The sequence below is a fragment of the Doryrhamphus excisus genome, chromosome 10, assembly GCF_030265055.1.
Source record: "Doryrhamphus excisus isolate RoL2022-K1 chromosome 10, RoL_Dexc_1.0, whole genome shotgun sequence".
In the NCBI taxonomy this organism is placed as follows: Eukaryota; Metazoa; Chordata; class Actinopteri; order Syngnathiformes; family Syngnathidae; genus Doryrhamphus; species Doryrhamphus excisus.
The window spans coordinates 20985418-21006206 of NC_080475.1; the positions used below are offsets into that span (position 1 = coordinate 20985418).

Here is a 20789-nt window from a genome sequence, read left to right on the forward strand (position 1 = left end):
ATGTTCACGTATAAGAATACTATAAATATGTCAATGTTGCTTTTTTGGCTCTTACCGTACAAAAAAAGCTTCTCAGGGTGATTTGGTTCATGGGAGTGCAAACTTTAATCAACACTTTCAAAGCTGATGCATATTAAGTCAAAAACAGCATTTTTTTTTGTCTTGAGCATTCAACACAATTTAGTTTCAAATACACAGTCGGGTGTCTGATGATAAAATGACAGCCGTGCAACACAAAGTACACCACTTTAGCTGCTTTGCATGGAAAAACTACGCATAAAAGCTTGCAATTAGCACTACATATGCAACAAAGCGTGTGTTCCACAATCCCCCCCCCCCCCTAATGTTTTGTCTTCATAAAAGCACAGTGATTAGGACCTCTGACAGTTTCATAGCTCGGATTGAAAAGGAAGGTCTGACTTTGTAACACTTGGTTATAAAAGTAACATTTAGTCATAAAGCTCTGCTTAAAACATATAAAACATCATCCGGAACGCAAGTAAGTGTGTAACACTGGTCAAAGTTGTCTTAATACTTAAGTCAATCATATAAACACACGTAAACAAAGCAATGTTGGGAATTGGTTTGAAGATTGTAAAAAACAAAGCTATGGTCTCTTTCAGTCGTGTCGGAAGGTAGAAATCGGTACAACCTGGTCATACAGTACCTTTGGATATCAACCACAGCACGAGCCCTGCTGAGGATACAATACAATCCTCGTAGGACCTTTTATATTATCATTTCTCACAACTGTATATAACATATACAAATGTTGTATTTTGTGCAACATAGTCGCATTATTAAATATCTATTCAGCCACAATATTCTACCGAAGGATGCGTCTACGCATGCAGCACATTTGAACACTTGATGGATGACGGGCTAGCTTCCTCTAATGCAGAGGTAGGGAACCTATGGCTCGGGAGCCAGGTAGGGCTCTTTTGATGACTGTATCTGGCTCTCAAGCATTTCTTACCACAATAAAAAGGTATGTTTGCTAACATTTTAAAGTAAACATCACAGAAATCACTGTTAAAAATAATATTAAAAATCAAAACTTTCTTATGCATTTTAATTCGTCCATCTATTTTCTACTGCAATATGGCGGACCATATCCATCTTTCTTGATAATATTTTCCAGGTCAAACACCAAAACTTGATTATTACTGGGTAATGCGGTAGTCTACCTCGGTCATTGAGATGTCAACATGTAAATATAAACTTTCCTTCTTTAGTCAAATAGTCACCTAGCTAAAGCTGCAGAACCAAGCCTTCTGATGAAGATGGCCGAAAGAATGAAATATACTGAGTACGGTGCAAAACCATGCAGCAGCAGAAGTTGCATTAATGGCAGCAAGTATTTGATTTATTATTGGACACTGCGCTGCTCACGAAAGTGTGCTGGCCACACCCCATTGGCGTGGGGTAGTGTGCCTGGTCTACGTAATTAGAGCCCATTATATCTAAAACTGTTGGTCTTACATAAAAATGCACACATTTTATTGCATTCAATGTTTAAAAAAATGTATATGGCTCTCACAGATACACATTTTAAAATATCTGGTCTTCATGGCTCTCATAGCCAAAAAGGTTCCCGACCCCTGCTCTAATGAATACTGATGGGCCGCTGTTTTGTGGAGCAGATGCGTTATCCTTTTGTGAAAGCCGAATATGCAAACACACAAATCACAGAAGCAACACCGCATGTTGAATAGTACGCACAACGAGTGTCTATTGGCCTACGCCGACTCTGGTATCAAATCATACCTGCAGAGAGAAGACGGGAAAGATGAGGACTGGATGGTCTTGTTTGTACAAACCTTGGGGCTGGCTGCACTTTGCATCTTTACCACTGTGTGGCGCCAATCTTCAGGTCAATTTGGTCCAAGTCCAGCTGCAACTACCAACAAAAGGGGGAATTATCAGCACTTGTGTGTACCTCTTTCAAATATAACTCAAAATGCATGGTCGGTAGACAACTATAATGTATCCTACATGGCATCTTTGCATTGTATGTATGTACCAAGGCACAATTAATGTGGCTCTAGCTAGTGCAGAAGCTGGTAAATTCCAATTTTGACATCTCGAGTCGTCATCTAAACAAACTGTAAACTGTTATAATTACCACTTTTAATCTGATTAATCAGTTTTCATCCATTTTCTGTACCGCTTATCCTCACGAAGGTCACGGGTGTGCTGGAGCCTAACTGTAAACTGTTACCATAATTAAGAATAATTACCATTTTTAATCTGATTAATCAGTTTTCAATGAATCACTATTTGGAACTATGTCTGAAATATATATACTAATTTTTACCGTATTTCACTAACAGAATGGCAGGACAGGATGATATTTACAGTAATCCCTGTCTTTATAAATACTTCATATTTCCGTACTTAGAGCGGATAAAACCTCTTTAGGACCTTCTAAATAGAGTTCTTAACATAATTAGTGAGTGAGATCGGCCGATACCAATCCACCAATCACATGGACCATTTTGCTATAAATGTGTTCCCAAGGGGAGCAGACTGTTGGGCGGACAGGAAGTACGAGGTCACGAGAAGGAAGCGGGAATTCATTAATTCCGATGTACAGGTGTACCCAATGTTGTGACCAGAGTGTCAATGCAATGTGTTACATAATCATACTTACTTTGCCGATGAGCTCCCTCTCTCTGCTCATGAAGGAGACGCTGTTCTTCACAGACAGATCCAGCCTCCTCTGCGTGGACTCCTCCTGAGAGAAGTCAAAGTCGAACCTGCAGAGAAGAAGAGGAAAAAGACGCTCAGACAATTTCAAGAGCTTGACGCCACATTCGCCTCACCTCTCGTTGAATTCTGGGTTTAAGTCCCGTTTCTTGGTGGCGGTTCTCCTCTTGGTGGTGGCCTTCTTGTCGGGCAGCAGGATGAAGGTCACGTAAGGGTCGGCCCCGTCCTTGGAGCACGCCGTCAGGCCTCTGCAGGTACGTGCATGTTATGTTTACCGACTGACTGGCTGAGAATCGAGCGACGTAGTACGAATGACATCACGAGGGAGACCTGCATGCGTGGACGGTGATGAAGAGCCTGCTCTCCTCTGTGGAGTAGCCGATGGTGAGCTTCACCTGGCCTGCTGCACTTGATGTATCGGTTCCCCTGAAGAACAACCAGGAATTAAATATATAATGTATTTAATGAATATCCTAGCAGTGGCAGACAACTGACTGTCGCCGATTATCAAATAGATGCTACAACAGTTGCTAACTGATGACTCACATGGTGAATCCGGATCGGTGCCTCAGGTCCAAATGGGAGGGATCCCATCTGGGAATGACTGGGTCTCCACTTCCATCATCCCCTGGGGCCCTGCGGCACACTGCTAACTGAGTGTCCAAGATCTGCCAGACAAATGGACAAAACAAATACAATACAATACAAATGCAAATGAAAATGCTAATGCTAATGCTAATGCAAATGCAAATACAAAACATACAATACAGACAGCGCCACTTGAAACGTGAAGAACTTTTGCTGTGTGAAAGGGCGGCGCCATCGTGTATTCCTGCACGGTCACGTTTGCACGATAATGCACGATTTCAGGGGCAATCATTAACGTAAACAGACATATAGTCAAATAATTATCATTAGTGACAGGATCTAAAATATAAAAACAGTGCTCTGTCATCAATTGTAATGCTGTAAAGAAAAGGTGCTGACACACGCCCTTCTCTCCCAGTGTTAAATGATACAGCAGAAATAATAACGCTATAATCCTGAGACTAAATATGGCGGCAGCATCGACAGCACCTTGAGCGTCACCCTCAGCAGCATCTGGCTCTCTGGCAGAGCTCCATCCAGGGCGAGCCAGCGGTCCAGCACCAAGCTCGGCTCAGCCATGACCTCCCTGAGAGGGAGCGCCAAGGACCCAAGAGCCGGGCCCCAGCTGTGGGACAGCTAATGGAAGACACGCCGTCTTAGTTCCGCTTCAGCTGAATGATGCCATGTCACGCCGACTCTCACCTTGACGGTGAGGATTTCATCTCTGGGATCTCGAACCAGGAAATGGAACGCTTCGTCCCATCGTGGGGATGTGGAGCGCTCACAGACCTGAGGAAGGAGAAGTTGAAGGACGTCAGGACATCGGGATCTTGTAGTGCTGTCTACTAGACGAGTCATCGTCTTACCTTAGTTTTGTGCGAGACGTTTTTTAGGATGACCTCTGCTCCAACTTTGGGTTCCTTTCCACTTTTCTTCAGCTGGAATCCAGAAGAAATGTTATGGTAACCTTTTATAGGTTATTCTAAAAATGTCAACTCAACAGTTATTTGAGTACATGAAGACTTTTATTTGACTTTTGGGGTTTTTCATGAATACACAAATTCATTCAATTAGCTCATTGTGATTTAAAACATCAAAATATAGTTCCTTGTCTGGGAAAGCTTGATGGAGAAGACAGAAAAGACAGAAGTGGAGGTAGCACAGATGAGGATGCTGAGGTGACCAGGATGGATAGGATCACGAAGGAGACATTAGATGTGAGAGGCCTTGGAGATAAAGTCAGTTATGCGCCAGACTGAGATGGTTGAGACATGTCCAGAGGAGAGATAGTGAATATATTGGTAGAAGGTTGCTGCCAGGTAGGAGGCGTAGAGGAAGACCAAAGAGGAGTTTTATGGACATGAGGGTAGTTGGTGTGTGAGAGACAGATGAAGAAGGATGGAGGAGATTGACTTGCTGTGGCGACCCCTGAAGGGAAAAGCCCAAGGAGAAAGAAGAAGAAGAAGAAGAAGTCTAGGAAAGGTTTATGATGTACCTGCTCGCAAATAGCAAATACCGAATCTCTTTGGTAAAAGACAAAATATGTGTTGTAAGAGATGAGATGTTACCGGTAGGCCGTGAGCACGCTCCACATACACAAACAGCACAGCGGCCGAGGGAAGAACTTTGTTCTGGAATGACTGCTGGGACTGGTACTGCAGGATCTGCAGGGAAAGCAACAAGATGAGGAGATCATACGTCTTGAAGATGTCAGTCTACAGCACCAAAGAACTCATGAACAGTCAGGAAATGTGAAGAAAAGGTGGCCTTAAAAAGTGTGTGTATATCCCAAAATGACGGGACCACAAACCTGCTCCATCCTCGGTAGGCTGGAGACCCTGGGCAGCCATTCTAGCAACAGGTGAACTCGGCCTGACTTGACATCGTTCAAAGTATACCACTGGAAGACGAGCATGGTATCAGCAGTCACCATCCATACAAAAATGGTTCAAATAGATGAAGAAACCTTGGAGATTCCACCTACCGTGTCGATGAATTGTGCACTGATGATGTCGCGTAAACTCAGCTTGAACCTGCCAAAACCAGATTGAGTTATTCCAAGCTTTTATCTGGGAGGGAGCGGGAACGTACCTTCCCAGGAAGTCGTCCTGATCAATGTCCTTGTCAAACAATTCAAACTGGATCTCCTGACCAGGAAGTTGAGTCAAAATCACCTAAAAATCACAAAACTTTAGTAGAACATCTGATGATGGCAACGCCATGTTTGCATCAGAAAAGAGATAAACCTCATAGAGTTCATTCCAGACTGGATTGAGGTTTTCTTTGATGGTGTGGCTGCGGAACGTGATGCCGGCCACACGGATCTTCACATAAGGGTCACTCTTCCCTTTGACCATGCCCCCCATGAAGTTATCCTTGGCGATAAGGTTTTGGGCCTCCAACAGATGGATTCGCAGCACCCCCTGTCAACAAACCGGGAATTGCATTTTGTCCGAAACGGCAAGTGTTTGTATTTTTCGTTTTTTACCTCAGATGCAAACTCAGGGTCAGGCGTGGTGTGCTGCGGCCGCGACGGTGGAGGTACCCCACCGAGACCCATCGGGTTGTGCTCTGCTGTGATGCCCCCGTGTCCTGGGCCCGACCCTGGGGCTAACGGTCGAGGAGAGGGTGTGGTGGGTGTGGCATCGTCACTTAGCCATAAAACCTAGAGAAAAAACATTTGTAATATTTCATTATCACTCTTTTCCAAACATTATACTAATATCTAATGTCTGCCAATGTCGTTCCTGGCCTTCTTGAGCAAGGCAGCATGTGTACCTAGTTGCCAGATTGTACTCATGCCTTCCTTTAACTACACCTCCACCATGTCTGGTTCATCTTGTATCTTCTAAGTAGTTCTTATTTCCTGTCCACGGTGTTTTCTGTTGTACTTTGCACCCTGTATTTCCAGCCAGCCGTTTGCTGCAGTGTTTTTCTTCTCTGTGTTGTTGTACTATTTTTAGCTCGGTTTTTGGTTCCTGTTTTTGCCCCATTTTGCCACTTCCTCTTGTGGACTCCATTTGTAAATAATCATTTTTTAATCATTCATGCCATGGGTCATGGGTTATATTGGTCCAAACAACTGTACTTTACTTTTAGTAACTTTACTTTTAGGTTCAGCAAATGAACCGGGTGCTGCCGATCACCCAGGACTGAAATCCTGGATCACATGAATTAATTTCACATTTTAAAATGGATTTCTAATGAGTGTTAAGGTTAAGTCAATTCCGAGGTCCCAAAAGGTCCCCACACAGTGCATGAGTGGTTAGCACGTTGCCCACACAGTCAGGAGATCTGGAAGACTCTCCCTCTGTGTGTGTGGGTTTTCTCCAGGTACTCTGGTTTCCTCCCACATTCCCAAAAAAAATGGTTCTCTGGTGACCATTCCAGGGTGTACCCCGCTTCCCGATCTGACTGTGTGGCCAACATGCCCCCCACTCTAGAAATACAAACCCGTAGGACAATTTTGATGTAGATGCGACTAGCGGAACCAGAATTCTCCAACTGGAACCACTGGTCCATGGTGAGATCAGGGGTCCCCACAAGGCGGGCGAGAGGGATGGTCAGGCTGCCCAGCGAGAGAGATCGGTCATCATCCTTCACCTGATGGACACACGTGGTAGAAACAGGAGAGAATGAATTTGTTGTGCTAAAAACCAAAACATATTTAACAATCAAATCAATTTACTTGAATGTCAATGTCTTGTTTGCGAGGATCTTGAATGAAGAAGGTAAAGGCATCCTCCCACAATGGGTTGTTGGTACCATAGCTGGTCTGCACAGGAAACAAATCAAGGCATTAAGCTCACAATTTTGCTGATGTATGAATAATAATTACTATTACCTTGCTCTCTCTAGTGGTATCCTGAATGGAAATTTGCACCATCGGGCTTGGGTCCTTATTGCCTTTTCTCATCTAAAACATCATAAAAAAATACACGGGTTCATGAAATTGATGATAATAATTAGGTATCAAAGTCAGCTTGGGCATCCAAATATAAATATATAGGGGTAAATATATTCTGCTTACGGGTAACTCTTGAGCCTGATCAAGGTAGATGGCCAAAATGGCGGCAGATGGAGGCTCGGCGGTCTTGGTGGTCAAGTTCTGGTTTCTCTGGATGACCTGGAGGACAAGAGAAGGGGTGAACAGACATGGTTAGTATTTTCTATTTGTATTTATGTGTAGTATTTGTACTTTGTAGCTTGATAGAATGCTAATCAGTGTGTATAATAATAAGGTCCATGCATCCTAATCCATGCATTCATCACCTCCAGAATCGACTACTGCAACAGCATTCTCTACGGTACACCATCCAAAACCCTCAACAAACTACAATATATTCAGAACTCCGCTGCCCGCCTCCTCACCTCCACCCGCTCCCGTGAACACATTACCCCTGTCCTCCAAAACCTCCACTGGCTTCCCGTCCCCCAACGCATTCACTTCAAAATTCTTCTCATCACCTACAAAGCCCTCCACGATCTGACCCCCCCATATCTCACAGACCTCCTCCATCCACATAATCCCCCGCGTCCCCTTCGCTCCTCAGACTCAAACCTCCTGGCACTCCCCTGTAAGACCAAGCTCCGAACCTGGGGAGACAGAGCCTTCTCCATCGCTGCCCCCACTCTCTGGAACTCTTTGCCCCACTCACTCCGTGCTTGCCCTGACCTTCCCACCTTCAAAAAACAACTCAAAACCCAACCCTTTAAATCTGTTTTTAATGTCTAACCTTCTATATCTGACTGCTGTGCCCCGCCCCGCATTTTTAACTGTGTACTAACCAATGAATGTTGTATTTTGGTGTGTCTTTTTTTCTGTTTACTTGCTCTATTCAACTTCATTCTTTTGTAAAGTGTCTTTGAGTATCTTGAAAAGCGCTATACAAAAAAATAAATAAATAAATGTATTAAGGTATGAATTGCATCTTGTGTTGACTCGCCTCAGTCAGCCTGTCAGCGGAGGACAGCAGAGAAAGCCACTCCAGTCGGAGGTGGACGCTACCAGATGGGACGTCCTTTAGATTGAACCACTGCAAACAAAAACACATTTTCCCTTTTTTAGCATAGGTTTGAATCCCAAAGCTGGTGGCTCGTGACTGGAGCTGTAGAGATGAAAACATGTCACAAGGATTTCAATGTGACCCCCGTCGTCACATGCTTACAAGGATTACAAAAGTCAGATTGTTTTTAAAAGGTGGAAATTGCACAGCCAGCACTTCAGGAAGCAACAGTGGATTCGGCACAAATAATGTACTTACATCATCAACCACTCTGGCCTGTTTGACAATAGCAAGATCCACCTTCAGCCTGAAAGAGAGACGGCCCAGACTCAGTAAATGTACATCGGCATCCATACTTATGATCCAACATGGTGGCACGATGTGTGAGGTACACAAATTACACAAAATGAGAACGAGTAAGCTACCTGCCCAGGAAGTCATCCTGGTCTGGGTCTTTGTCAAAGACTTCCACTTCCAACTCCTGACCAGGTACTTCATGGACAATCACCTGACATACACATAAATGGACAACAGACAGAAAATACACAACTGTACTGCAGATCCAGCCACACACACACAACACAATACGACAACATGATCACGATGGAAAGAAAACCTTTCGCTGTTGTGCTCCAGAGGTTGAATATTTAAGATGCTACTGGGAGTTTTGGTTTGACTTTCAAATGCGTGGTTTCCGCAACGTTTGCTTATCACACAAGTTAAGTCGCAGCTTCCTGCTTCCTCAGAATGACATCCTCACACAAGTCTTTATCGCTGAGCAAAGACTGGCTGCCTCACCCACTAAGTGACACAGAATAAACCCACTCAGCGTGATTCTCATGGTAACACCGTGCACTGTAATGTGGGGCACATTGATCGGTGCCCCAGCCACTTCTAACGAACGGAGCTGTGCTGATAAAATAGCTTTACTAAACATACCGCTTGTCATCATTAGGATCGTGGATAAAATGGAACCTATCCCAGCTGTAGAAGGACAACCATTCATATTGATTCATCCAAAAATTATTATTAAATTAAAAATTAATTAAATTAATTAAAATAATTGTGAGTTGCAGCACGACTCTACATAATTCTATGTTATTGTTTTTTGTCATTTAATATACAGTCCGGCGGCACGGCGGTCCAGTGGTTAGCGCACAGACCTCACAGCTAGGAGACCAGGGTTCAATTCCCACCCTCGGCCATCTCTGTGTGGAGTTTGCATGTTCTCCCCGTGCATGCGTGGGTTTTCTCCGGGTACTCCGGTTTCCTCCCACATTCCAAAAACATGCTAGGTTAATTGGCGACTTCAAATTGTCCATAGGTATGAATGTGAGTGTGAATGGTTGTTTGTCTATATGTGCCCTGTGATTGGCTGGCCACCAGTCCAGGGTGTACCCCGCCTTACGCCCGAAGACAGCTGGGATAGGCTCCAGCACCCCCCACGACCCTCGTGAGGAAAAAGCGGTAGAAAATGAATGAATGAATATACAGTCCATAGTATTTTACACTACAACATGAGGGTCGCAGGGGGTGCAGGAGCCTATCCCAGCTGTCTTGAGGCGAGAGGCGGGGTACACACTGGCCAGCCAATCACAGGGCACATATAGACAAACAACCATTCACACCCACATTCAATTTGGAGTCGCCAATGAAGCTAACATGTTTTTGGAATGTGGGAGGAAATCGGAGTCCCACGCATGCAAACTCCACACAGAGATGGCCGTGTGAGGCCTGCATGCTAACCACTCGACCGCCATACAGCCACAGTGTAAACGTACGTGTTTTAAAGTATAATCAATACAATCAATCAATAGCACCCACATAGTTAGCGAAACACTAAAATCCACGCTATCACAAACAACTGAACAGCGGAATCCGTCTTTCCCTGTCCTTATCCCGCATTACAGTAAGTTGCCAAGAAAACAACATACCGGATATAAAACCACTGGTGCTCCCATCCACACTGACCTCATACATCTCCCTCCACTGTGGGTTCAGATTGCTGTCCACGTGATGCGAGGTGAAGATCTGCGTTCCCACGCGAAGCACAGCGTACGGGTCAGACTTGCCATCAATCAGACCTTTGATGACGGTGTCCTTGGCGGTCAAATCCTCCGCTTCCAGCAGGTGGATCCGCACGACTCCCTACAGTGTATGCATAGACGCACACAGAGAGACATGAGTTCAAGTCTGATGTCCGACAGGTCAGGTGATGCATCTGCTGTCAATCTGTATTCCGCAGTTCCCAGGCCATTTACGACATAGACAGTTACCCTTGGGAGAGGGGAGCGGAGCTGCGCAACCGGCAGGTCGGCCACCAGGGGTATGGTGAGACGGTTGGGGAGGACCAGTTGGGAGGCAATTGCATCCATTATCATAGTGTCCGACATGGCACTGCAATGAATGCAAGAATGATGGGACATACGAGACATAAAACACGCTACTGCAGACAATGAAAACGTAAACAACACAGCCGACTACCATTGGCCGAGACCAGCATCGTTTCCATGCTGGACCAGCTTAATGTACACCTTGGTCTACGCCGGTAGACCAGCACCAGTAAGATCTCATGGTCCTCCAGCATGATCTTGCGGGTGAAGTTTTCGTAATAGGAGACCTATTACGCTTTTCTGACCTACAAATGTTGTTAGAATGTTATATTATCATGTTAAATGATGCCAAAGTTTCAGATCATGAGATTTGCACATTTGGAAGTGAGCCGTGAAAGATGTGAGGGATGGTTCTGATCGCTCGGTTTCAGACACTTTTTTTCTGACACCGGCTCTTTGTGACGTTACAGTGTACTGAGAGTGAGCGCAAGGTGTAGGCCCCGCCCACCTACCGAAACACCCACCAGCTTTGTCGGAGCTTTCATGGTTTTAGCAAGGAGCATTGGGAAAAGCTGGAATATCCCAAAACTGTTGCTGAAATCCCATGGCCTTTGTTGCTATTAAACAAAACTCAAAGATGAACAGGAATTCTGGGAACAAAACATTCATTCATTCATTTTCCACCACTTATCCTCACAAGGGTCTTGGGGCGAGAGGCGGCGTACACCCTGGACTGGTGGCCTGCCAATCACAGGGCACATATAGACAAACAACCATTCACACTCATATTCATACTGGATCAAAACATTCATTCATTCATTCATTTTCTACCGCTTCTCCTCACGAGGGTCGCGGGGGGTGCTGGAGCCCATCCCAGCTGCCCTCGGGCGTAAGACGGGGTACACCCTAGACTGGTCGCCAGCCAATCACAGGGCACATATAGACAAACAACCATTCACACTCATATTCATACCGGACCAAAACATATCCATATGAATATTTGTAATATTGTATAAACTCAATATAATAACAATATAATGTGTATCTTGTGCTGTGCCTTCATATATAGCATATTCGCTAATATCAATAAGCCACCATAAGTCTTATAATATAGACATTACAACACAATTAAAGCCAACATGGCTGATCTGTGAAGAACATCATCAACTCACTTGAGTCCAGGGATATCCAACAAGTTGGTGAGACCCGTCCAGTTGATGTCCAGTTTCTATCACACAGTGTCGAGTGAGAGGTGCAGCCCACAAGTGAGAAGCAAAGACACGTGGTTAAACTCACAGGTCGGCGGATGAAGAACATGGTCACGGCCCCGACCAGCGGGACATCTCCAATAAGAGGCTCGAGGATCACACGCAGCTTTCCGTGGAGCTATGGAGAGAAGCCACGGGGTCACTGCCGCTGCTGCGTTCATGTGTGTGAAAAAACATCTGTAATTATCATCATTATATCATACCTGAATGCCTTTAACCCCAGCTTTGCAAAAGTACTTTTTGATTTCCACGTTGATCTCAACATCACCAGCATAGCTGCAGAAAGAGACGTGTTTATTTAAGGCAAATGACTGACAGGATGAGTTTTCCAAAACAGCTTGTGTTGTGTTAAATAAACATTAAGTAATCGTACTTGGAGTGGGAGGGGCATAAACCAGAAGTGGTACCGTACTTTAACTTTAAATCTGTACATTATTTTAAGTCTGGAATTGCCATGGATGCTATATGCATTGTTTATTATTCAGCTATACGTGTACTGTGTATGAGTGGAAGTGATCCTTGAGACTTATTTTTAATGACCTGTGTGAAGTTGGTGATTCATGCAATAATCTATCAGCCCACGTAGTACGCATTCAGTACTACAAGCAGTTTTCCCAACTCTATTTATATCACCAACCAAATCAGCCAAAGCAAGCAGACAGAAAAAAAAGTAAACACTGTCAGTGCTGTCTAGTGGAATGCACCATGTACGTTTATGTCAGTCATACATGCAGAATACTTCATGTCGCTATTGTTTATTGTAAGTGTACCAGCCAATGCAGGTTACCGTTTTACTTCATAAAATTATTACATTGTAGGTAGAATGCCTGTTTAATGATGACTTCATGGAATCAGACAAAAACACAAACTAAAATAGAGCAGAGCTCAAGAAAACCTAATAAAGTGGAGGAATTGTGACAAACGCTGAGGGGTTTTCAACTTCTCATCTTGGTCGCCTTGGGAGAGTGAATATATAACACAAATACGGATAATGACGAGATTGAATCCTTTCATACTCGTAGCCAGCATAAATGCGTTATCTGTAACGGATACTTGTTTTTTATCAAGTATCCGGCTCATCCCTAGTAAACATACTGTAGAAGAACAAACTCCCAAAATGCCTAACCGGACTGGTTTCTTACACTCAGTCAACAATGTAGAAGGAAGGAGTCATGAATTATAAGAAGAATTACCTGAGGTACAAATCCAACATGACTTGTCTCCTATCGTGTTCTGTGTGAGCCTTCACACCAACCACTTTTAAAGCCTGTGAACACAACACCATTACACCCAGGCAGACATAAAGACGTAAATACAAGTGGTAATCGGGTTACCGACGACTTCCTTCTCTCCCACTGTGATGTGCGTTGAGTTTTATTGCGAGTCGGAACTTCAATTGTAAGTAAGTCAAAACAGCACAGAGACAAGCCTAAAAATCTCTGGAACAAAGTTATGTACACTGATGAGACCAACATTGATCATATATGTTCTTAATTGTTATAATTGTTGTTGTTATAATGTTCACTGTTTGTGACTTTTACTGATGTTAAAGTAAAATAAATGATTTGTAACATCATTCAAAATGGCCAGGAAGTCCCAGACCTCGAGGGATACCACCACGCTGCCCAACTGAGATTTCCAGTATGCTGGTGTAGACTAAATTACATGTGGAAAGAGATGGGAAAACAGATCAAATTCCAAGATTCACTCTGGACTTTGGGTTTGACATCGCGAAAAAAAACACAAGATTACAGAAAGGATTAAAGTACTGAGATGTATAGGAAACAACAATGATGATGTGTCCATGTTGGTGCATCAGAAGATGTTTTGAATTAGCGACAAAACATACAATGAACATAGAATTGATACAATTGAACAATAAAATTCTATTCACCAATATCTCAAGTTGTCATTTTTTTTCTTTTTGTTCATACTTTGTATTATTAATAAAAATTCAAGTGACCAAAAAAATGACAGATTCTGCCAGGGTGTGTAAACGTATCACTTAGAAACAATGAGATACTACCTTGTCTCCTAAGTTGACCTTGGTAAAGCTGAGAGTCTGCAGATGGATACTGGATGCTCGGATGGTTGGAGCGATGGTCTCCAGGAGTAACTTCTCCAGGAATTGCCCTAGAAAAGGCCACGCTTGCTGTAAGATCTACACAAGAGAAAACGCATTGAGTGGTAATACCTTGAATGTGAACTTGTTCAGATTTTGTGAGAATAAGCAAAATATGTATTCATGTTTCACGTAAGGATTGTGAATGACGGGTAAAATTACAAGGCACACTTATGGTCATGCAGCAATGATGCAGTGATTGTATCGACTACTACTACTGAATAATGAACTTCAATTCTGCAAATGACTTTTCGACAAAGTGTGCCTGACATAACAGTTCATCAGATTTTCCCCTCCAGAAGGACACTTTGCAGTATTAGTATTCATGTCCACATTTTGCCGGTCTATGTTTCTGCACTGACGGAGAAGCCGAGATAGCATCACCGCCGCTCTCACTGCAGCTTCATTACACCAGCAAAAAGAGCCGAGTCGCCTCAAGTCCAGAGAAGGAGTGTTCTTTATCTTAATAATTGGTGTGAGGCGCTTCTGTTCATCTTTTACTGAAATCACTTGCTGTCTTAAATACAGCAGGGAAAAACTACAAGAAAATGCTGGAGAGAAAATGCAACTGACCTTATTCATCCACTCTACTTTTTCTACATCCGGGAAGTTGACCTGCGGAGAATGAATAAAGGTAAGGACTCGAACTTGGCACCGGAATATTAAATGACTTGTAACACTGAATACACATGTACATTTGTGGCCCGCAGTTTGTTTTTACATTTGGTGCTCCATCCATCATACAACAGATTGTGTGACTTTGAACATTCCCACTTCTTTAATCAATTTATTTATCTCCATAAATGTGAACACTTACCTGAGAGCAGCCGCCAGGAATGTTTATTGTGATCCAATATATCAGATACTAATGGGACACACCAACGCCCTTAGAGGCAGGACTTGAAGCCAGCAACACACTCAAGAAAAAGTACATCATTGCACTTTGAGGGTGACAATGGCTTTTGTACCCTTGTCACTTGGTACATCCTGGGAACAGTTTTGGGCCCTGGAAGCGGTCCAAACAAGGACCTAAGAGTCCAACAATTTGCCCTTGGAGGTATGTCAGCGTACATTATACTTGATACTTCAAAGGGAAAAGCACTCTGCTACTATTTGCCACATGCGGTCTTTCTATGTCCAGATATGGTGGTCCATGTCGTGTGGTATGAGTCTGGTTTTTGGAAGCCACATAAGGTCACCAGCTGCTCCATTCAAGTGAAAAGAGCAAATATTTTCCACTTGGAAATGTAATTTCATATTTGACATGTGAAATCCTATTTAGCACAGATGGATTCACAAGGTGTTGTATTTTTAAATGTTGTGATGAGAGGAGAAGGCTTCATTCAAAACAAACCTTGCCCCGGGGGGCTCATTAAAGAGTAATAATCAGAAATCTTATGAGTGGTATGAAGTGGTGAACTAAACAGAGAGACCCAGCATGGGTGCGAATGAGGGGATTCTCCTTACCCAGGGGGGCAGCTCCTGTTTGGCTCGAAAGACCTTCTCAGTGGTGAATTCCCTCTCGTTTTCCAGGAGGTACATGGCGGCGTTGAGCCTCCAGGCTTTATCCAGTCGACTGTGCTTCCAGCCCATGTAGACCATGAGCCCAAACAAGACCAAGGTGATGCTGAAGCCGTAGTATCCAGCCAGGTAGACCGGCAGCAGCGCACCCAGGCATTTAGCGAAGGACCACAGGGCGCCCACCGCGCGCTCTCCTGCGGGTGCTCGGCCCGGTGAGGTCGGTGGGTATCCCAGCCCGACCTCCGCCGCTGCCTCCGCGGATGGCATCGCACGACCCGTTCGACTTCTCCGGCTGTGACTTGAGCTCGCTGCCTCCCGTCGTCGTCCTTCTTTGCGCAGTCCTGTGGGGAAGTTAGATCTTACACAGATGGCCGCTTTAGTGGCAGCTTGCGTGGATTAAATCATTATGGGATGCCGGTTTTCCCTCACTGCCTAGTTCTGCAGAGCCCCCCAAACACAAATTCTGTTTGGTGGACGTGTCTTCTTCTTCTTCTTCTTCTTCTCCGGGGAGGAGGTGAGCTCGAAGCAGCAGTGAGCTTTGAGGGGCGGGTTCTCTGCTTTAGTCCTCTGACACGTCAAATCCGGCAGATTGACTGGAGCTAAAACACAGAATTAGCTACGAGGGGGAAGAGGCAGTGTAATTCCTGACAAATATCCACGACATGTTACATGCAAGCAGCCCTGCATTGTGCAATGCTAGCCCGCTATGCTCTTTACATAACGGCCAGGAGCTCATGCGGACTGCATGCCAAGTGATCCGCCACTGCAGCACCCAGCCTGGGCACGACCACAGGTGGAATCAGGTGCTCGCATCCCGATATTTAGGTTCAATATCTATATACCATATCTATATTTCTCACTAAGTGAATTTCCACAAAATCGACAAAAATGTTGAATTTTAAAGATGGCGTTTCCTTTCACGAGGAACACAACAGGAAACAGACATCGCACAATATAAACAAATATCCTCATATTTGAGTTTGTACCGAGTTTTAAGGTGGTGAAAACGATTATTTTAATACCATGTATTCTTAGTACCTTTATATTACTGAGTTACTACTTATTCATTGTCGATCTCCTCCATCACAAATGTGCTAGCATGTTAGCTTCGATAATAAACTGTGATGAACCTTTTTAAAATGTTGCATTTATATATATATTTACATTTATATATTTACATACAGCCATACGTGTTGGATTCCGAATCCCATCCAGTAGTAGAGACTGGATACTCCAAAGTTTCTCAAGAAAAGAGATGACTTCAAGACGTCTTTCAATGGTAAGTAGCTTTAGCATGTTAGCATTAGGTTTTAATGTCTAATGTGGTCACTACTTGCGGTGGGAATGGCTATTATACAAGCGGTTTTGCTCCATGATTTACACAAAATAAACACAGTTATGACACTGATAAATTGTTACTTACTGCTTGCTCTTCGACACCACCAAGTAAAGTTAGAAAGGCTTCAGCCACTTTGTCAGCTAGTCCAGCTGCATAGTGTTCACAAAACAGTCCAATGTCGTTGACAGATTAAAATGCATTATTTTTGCTGGGAGGGAATCAGGAACTCTAACCACTTGTGCCTGATGCTGGCGTCGTTAGGAATTGGAAACAAATGTGGCTTTCCCGTACAAGCCATTGCTAGCAAGTACACAGAGAAGCAGATCTTGGGGCTTACAGCCACGCCCATATAAGGAAGTCCGCGCCTCTGTGACATCACAAAGGAACAGTTTTACCACGCCTTCTCAAATTGAGCGTTTTTAGCATCCCAAACGTCTTTTAGGCATCACTTCCAAATGTGCAAACCTCATTATCTGAAACTTTGGCATGGTTTAACACAATAATACAACATTTTAACTACATTTATAGGTCAGAAAGGTGGAAAAAACATAATAAGTCACCTTTAAAGTAAATATCGATATTTTTAAAATATATATATCTCCCAGTCCTAGTTTAAAGATACTATTTTTGACTTCCATAGGTGTATTATTTGAACTCTGTTAATTATTGTTGGCATAGGCCTTGGATTATGTAAGAGCAGTTGTATGTGATGTGTACTAACCGTGTACTATCACTAATGCAATATGATGATGCACAGTTCTAGTTGAGGCAGTTTTTTGAGTTTTAAAAGTTGCCTGGATGCAGCTAAATAAGTGATATTTGCTCAAAGGGCGTAATGTTTGATGAGTTCTCACTGTGCTAACACATGGTGATCTCAGACAACAAGTGCTCAGCATTTGTTAGTCAATGATAAATAAGCCACCTGCTTTCAGGAAAGACAGCAATTCTATGGTATGAAAACAACAAAGTATAAAAGTACAGTTATAGCCAGTGGCGGTTCTAGCTGTGGGTCATAGGGGCAAAGGGAAACAAAAAAAATCTATTTACTAATGTTCATCAATCCATCCATTTTCTATGCAGCCTATATTGAAAATTAACCTAACATGTTTTTGGAGGTTTTGGCCTCTCCGTGAATCACCACCTTATCGTGGTGGAGGGGTTTGAGTGCCCGAGTGATCCGAGGAGCTATGTTGTCTGGGGCTATATGCCCCTGGTAGGGTCTCCCAAGGCAAACAGGTCCGAGGTGACGGGTCAGACCAAGAGTGATTCAGAAGACCCATATGAGCAAGAACGAGAGGAGAAAGCGTACCTCGCCCGGATGTGGGATACCGGGGCCTCACCCTGGAGCCAGGCCCGGGGGAGGGGCTCGCAGGCGAGCGCCTGGTGGTCGGGCCTTCATCCGTGGAGCCCGGCCGGGCCCAGCCCGAAGAAGCCACACGGGATCTCCCCCTCGTAGACCCACCATCTACGGGGGCAAGCATAAGGGTCCGGTGCAATGTGTGTTGGGAGGCGGTCAAGGGCGGGTGCGTAGGCGACCTGGTCTTCGGCGGCCAAATCTGGTTCTTGGGACATGGAATGTCACTTCGCTGGTGGGGAAGGAACCTGAACTTGTGCGAGAGGTTGAGACATTCCGACTAGACATAGTCGGACTCACCTCGACCCACAGTTTGGGTTCCGGAACCAAACTCCTCGAGAGGGGCTGGACCTTGTTCTACTCTGGAGTTGCTGCAGGGGAGAGGCGGCGAGCTGGTGTGGGATTATTAATAGCCCCCCGGCTTGGTGCCTCTGTGTTGGAGTCAGCCCCGGTGAACGAGAGGGTCATTTCCCTACGCCTTCGGGCTGGGGAAAGGGTCCTGACTGTCATTTGTGCGTACGCACCAAATGGCAGTTCGGAGTACCCGGCCTTCCTGGAGTCCGTCAGAGGGGTGCTGGAGAGCACCCCAGCTGGTGACTCCGTCGTTCTACTGGGAGACTTCAACGCCCATGTGGGCAATGACAGTGTGACCTGGAGGGGCGTGATTGGGAGGAACGGCCTCCCTGATCTGAACCCGTGCGGTGTGATGTTATTGGACTTCTGTGCGAACCACAGTTTGTCCATAACTAACACCATGTTCGAACATAGGGATGTCCATAAGTGCACTTGGCACCAGGACACCCTAGGCCGCAGGTCTATGATCGACTTTGTAGTCGTATCATCAGACCTGCGTCCGCATGTTCTGGACACACGGGTGAAGAGAGGGGCTGAGCTGTCAACTGATCACCACCTGGTGATGAGTTGGATTAGATGGCGGGGGAGAATGCTGGACAGACCTGGTAGACCCAAACGAGTAGTGAGGGTGTGCTGGGAACGTCTGGCAGAGTCTCCCGTTCGTCGAGTCTTCAACTCTCACCTCCGGCAGAGCTTCACCTGCATCCCGGGGGAGGACCGGGATATTGAGTCCGAATGGGCCATATTCCGTGCCTCCATTGCTGAGGCAGCTGACCGGAGCTGCGGCCGCAAGGCGGTCGGTGCCAGTCGCGGTGGCAGGCCCCGAACCCGATGGTGGACACCAGAGGTCAGGGCTGCCGTCAAGCTGAAGAAGGAGTCCTATCGAGCCTTGATGGCTTGTGGGACTCCGGAAGCAGCTGACAGGTACCGTCAGGCCAAACGGTTTGCGGCTTCGGCGGTGGTCGAGGCAAAAACTCGGGTGTGGGAGGAATTCGGTGAGGCCATGGAGCACGACTTTCGGTCGGCCTCGAAGAGGTTCTGGCAAACCATCCGGCGCCTCAGAAAAGGGAAGCAGTGCCCAGTCCACACTGTTTACAGTGGAGACGGGGGCCTGCTGACCTCGACTGGGGATGTAGTCGGACGGTGGAAGGAATACTTTGAGGCCCTTCTCAATCCCACTGACATACCTTCCATAGAGGAAGCAGAGTCTGAGGACACATACGTGGACAGTACCATCACTGTGGCTGAGGTATCTGGGGTCGTTAAGACGCTCCTCAGTGGCAAAGCTCCGGGGGTGGACGAGTTCCGCCCAGAATTCCTCAAGGCTCTGGATGTTGAGGGACTGTCTTGGCTGACACGTCTCTTCAACATTGCATGGAAGTCGGGAACAGTACCTTTGGATTGGCAGACCGGGGTGGTGGTCCCCCTTTTCAAGAAGGGTGACCAGAGGGTGTGTTCCAACTACAGGGGGATCACACTCCTCAGCCTCCCTGGGAAAGTCTATTCCAGGGTGCTGGAGAGAAGGGTACGACCGTTGGCCGAACCTCTGATACAAGAGGTCCAATGCGGTTTTCGTCCTGGTCGTGGAACACTGGACCAGCTCTACACCCTCACGAGGGTGCTTGAGGGTGCATGGGAGTTTGCCCAACCAGTCTACATGTGCTTTGTAGACCTGGAAAAGGCATTCGACCGTGTCCCTCGTAGCGTCCTTTGGGGGGTGCTCCGGGAGTACGGGATTGGTGGCGCGCTACTACGTGCTATCCGGTCCTTGTACAAACGGGGCAGGAGTCTGGTTCGCATTGCCAGTAGTAAGTCGAGCCTGTTTCCGGTAAACGTTGGTCTCCGCCAAGGCTGCCCTTTGTCACCGATTCTGTTCACAATTTTCATGGACAGAATTTCTAGGCGCAGCCAAGGTGTTGAGGGAGTCCAGTTCGGGGGCCTTAGAATCTCATCTCTGCTATTTGCAGATGATGTGGTTCTTATGGCTTCTTCGGGCTGCGACCTTCAGCGTTTACTGGGACGGTTTGCATCTGAGTGTGAAGCGGCTGGGATGAGACTCAGTACCTCCAAATCAGAGGCCATGGTTCTCAGTCGGGAAAGGGTGGAGTGCTCTCTCCGGGTTGGGAATGAGGTCCTTCCCCAGGTGGAGGAGTTTAAGTATCTTGGGGTCTTGTTCACGAGTGAGGGAAAGTGGG

General features: G+C 45.5%; 1 protein-coding gene across 2 annotated transcripts; it reads right to left on the minus strand.

The window, feature by feature from the left end:
- Positions 1-91: 91 nt before the first annotated feature.
- On the minus strand, positions 92-17312 carry LOC131137239 (extended synaptotagmin-1-like). Of its 2 annotated transcripts, XM_058084940.1 has the most exons (33): positions 16971-17312; positions 15977-16146; positions 15494-15888; positions 14600-14641; positions 13931-14065; positions 13098-13171; positions 12108-12180; positions 11933-12022; positions 11809-11864; positions 10580-10700; positions 10275-10451; positions 8729-8811; positions 8562-8610; positions 8244-8333; positions 7328-7423; positions 7142-7213; positions 6986-7072; positions 6751-6900; positions 5786-5962; positions 5544-5720; positions 5389-5471; positions 5282-5330; positions 5108-5197; positions 4866-4961; positions 4164-4235; positions 4000-4086; positions 3787-3933; positions 3256-3377; positions 3040-3135; positions 2826-2957; positions 2654-2759; positions 1851-1900; positions 92-1767 (listed from the first exon to the last, which is right to left on the minus strand). In XM_058084940.1, the coding sequence occupies exons 3-33, from the start codon at positions 15812-15814 to the stop codon at positions 1740-1742; spliced, it is 3228 nt and encodes a 1075-aa protein (XP_057940923.1). In that variant the 5' UTR covers positions 15815-15888; positions 15977-16146; positions 16971-17312; the 3' UTR covers positions 92-1739. The 2 variants fall into 2 exon arrangements, with proteins under 2 accessions (XP_057940923.1, XP_057940922.1); XM_058084939.1 differs by having other exon boundaries at positions 15494-16146.
- Between the last annotated feature and the right edge of the window lie 3477 nt (positions 17313-20789).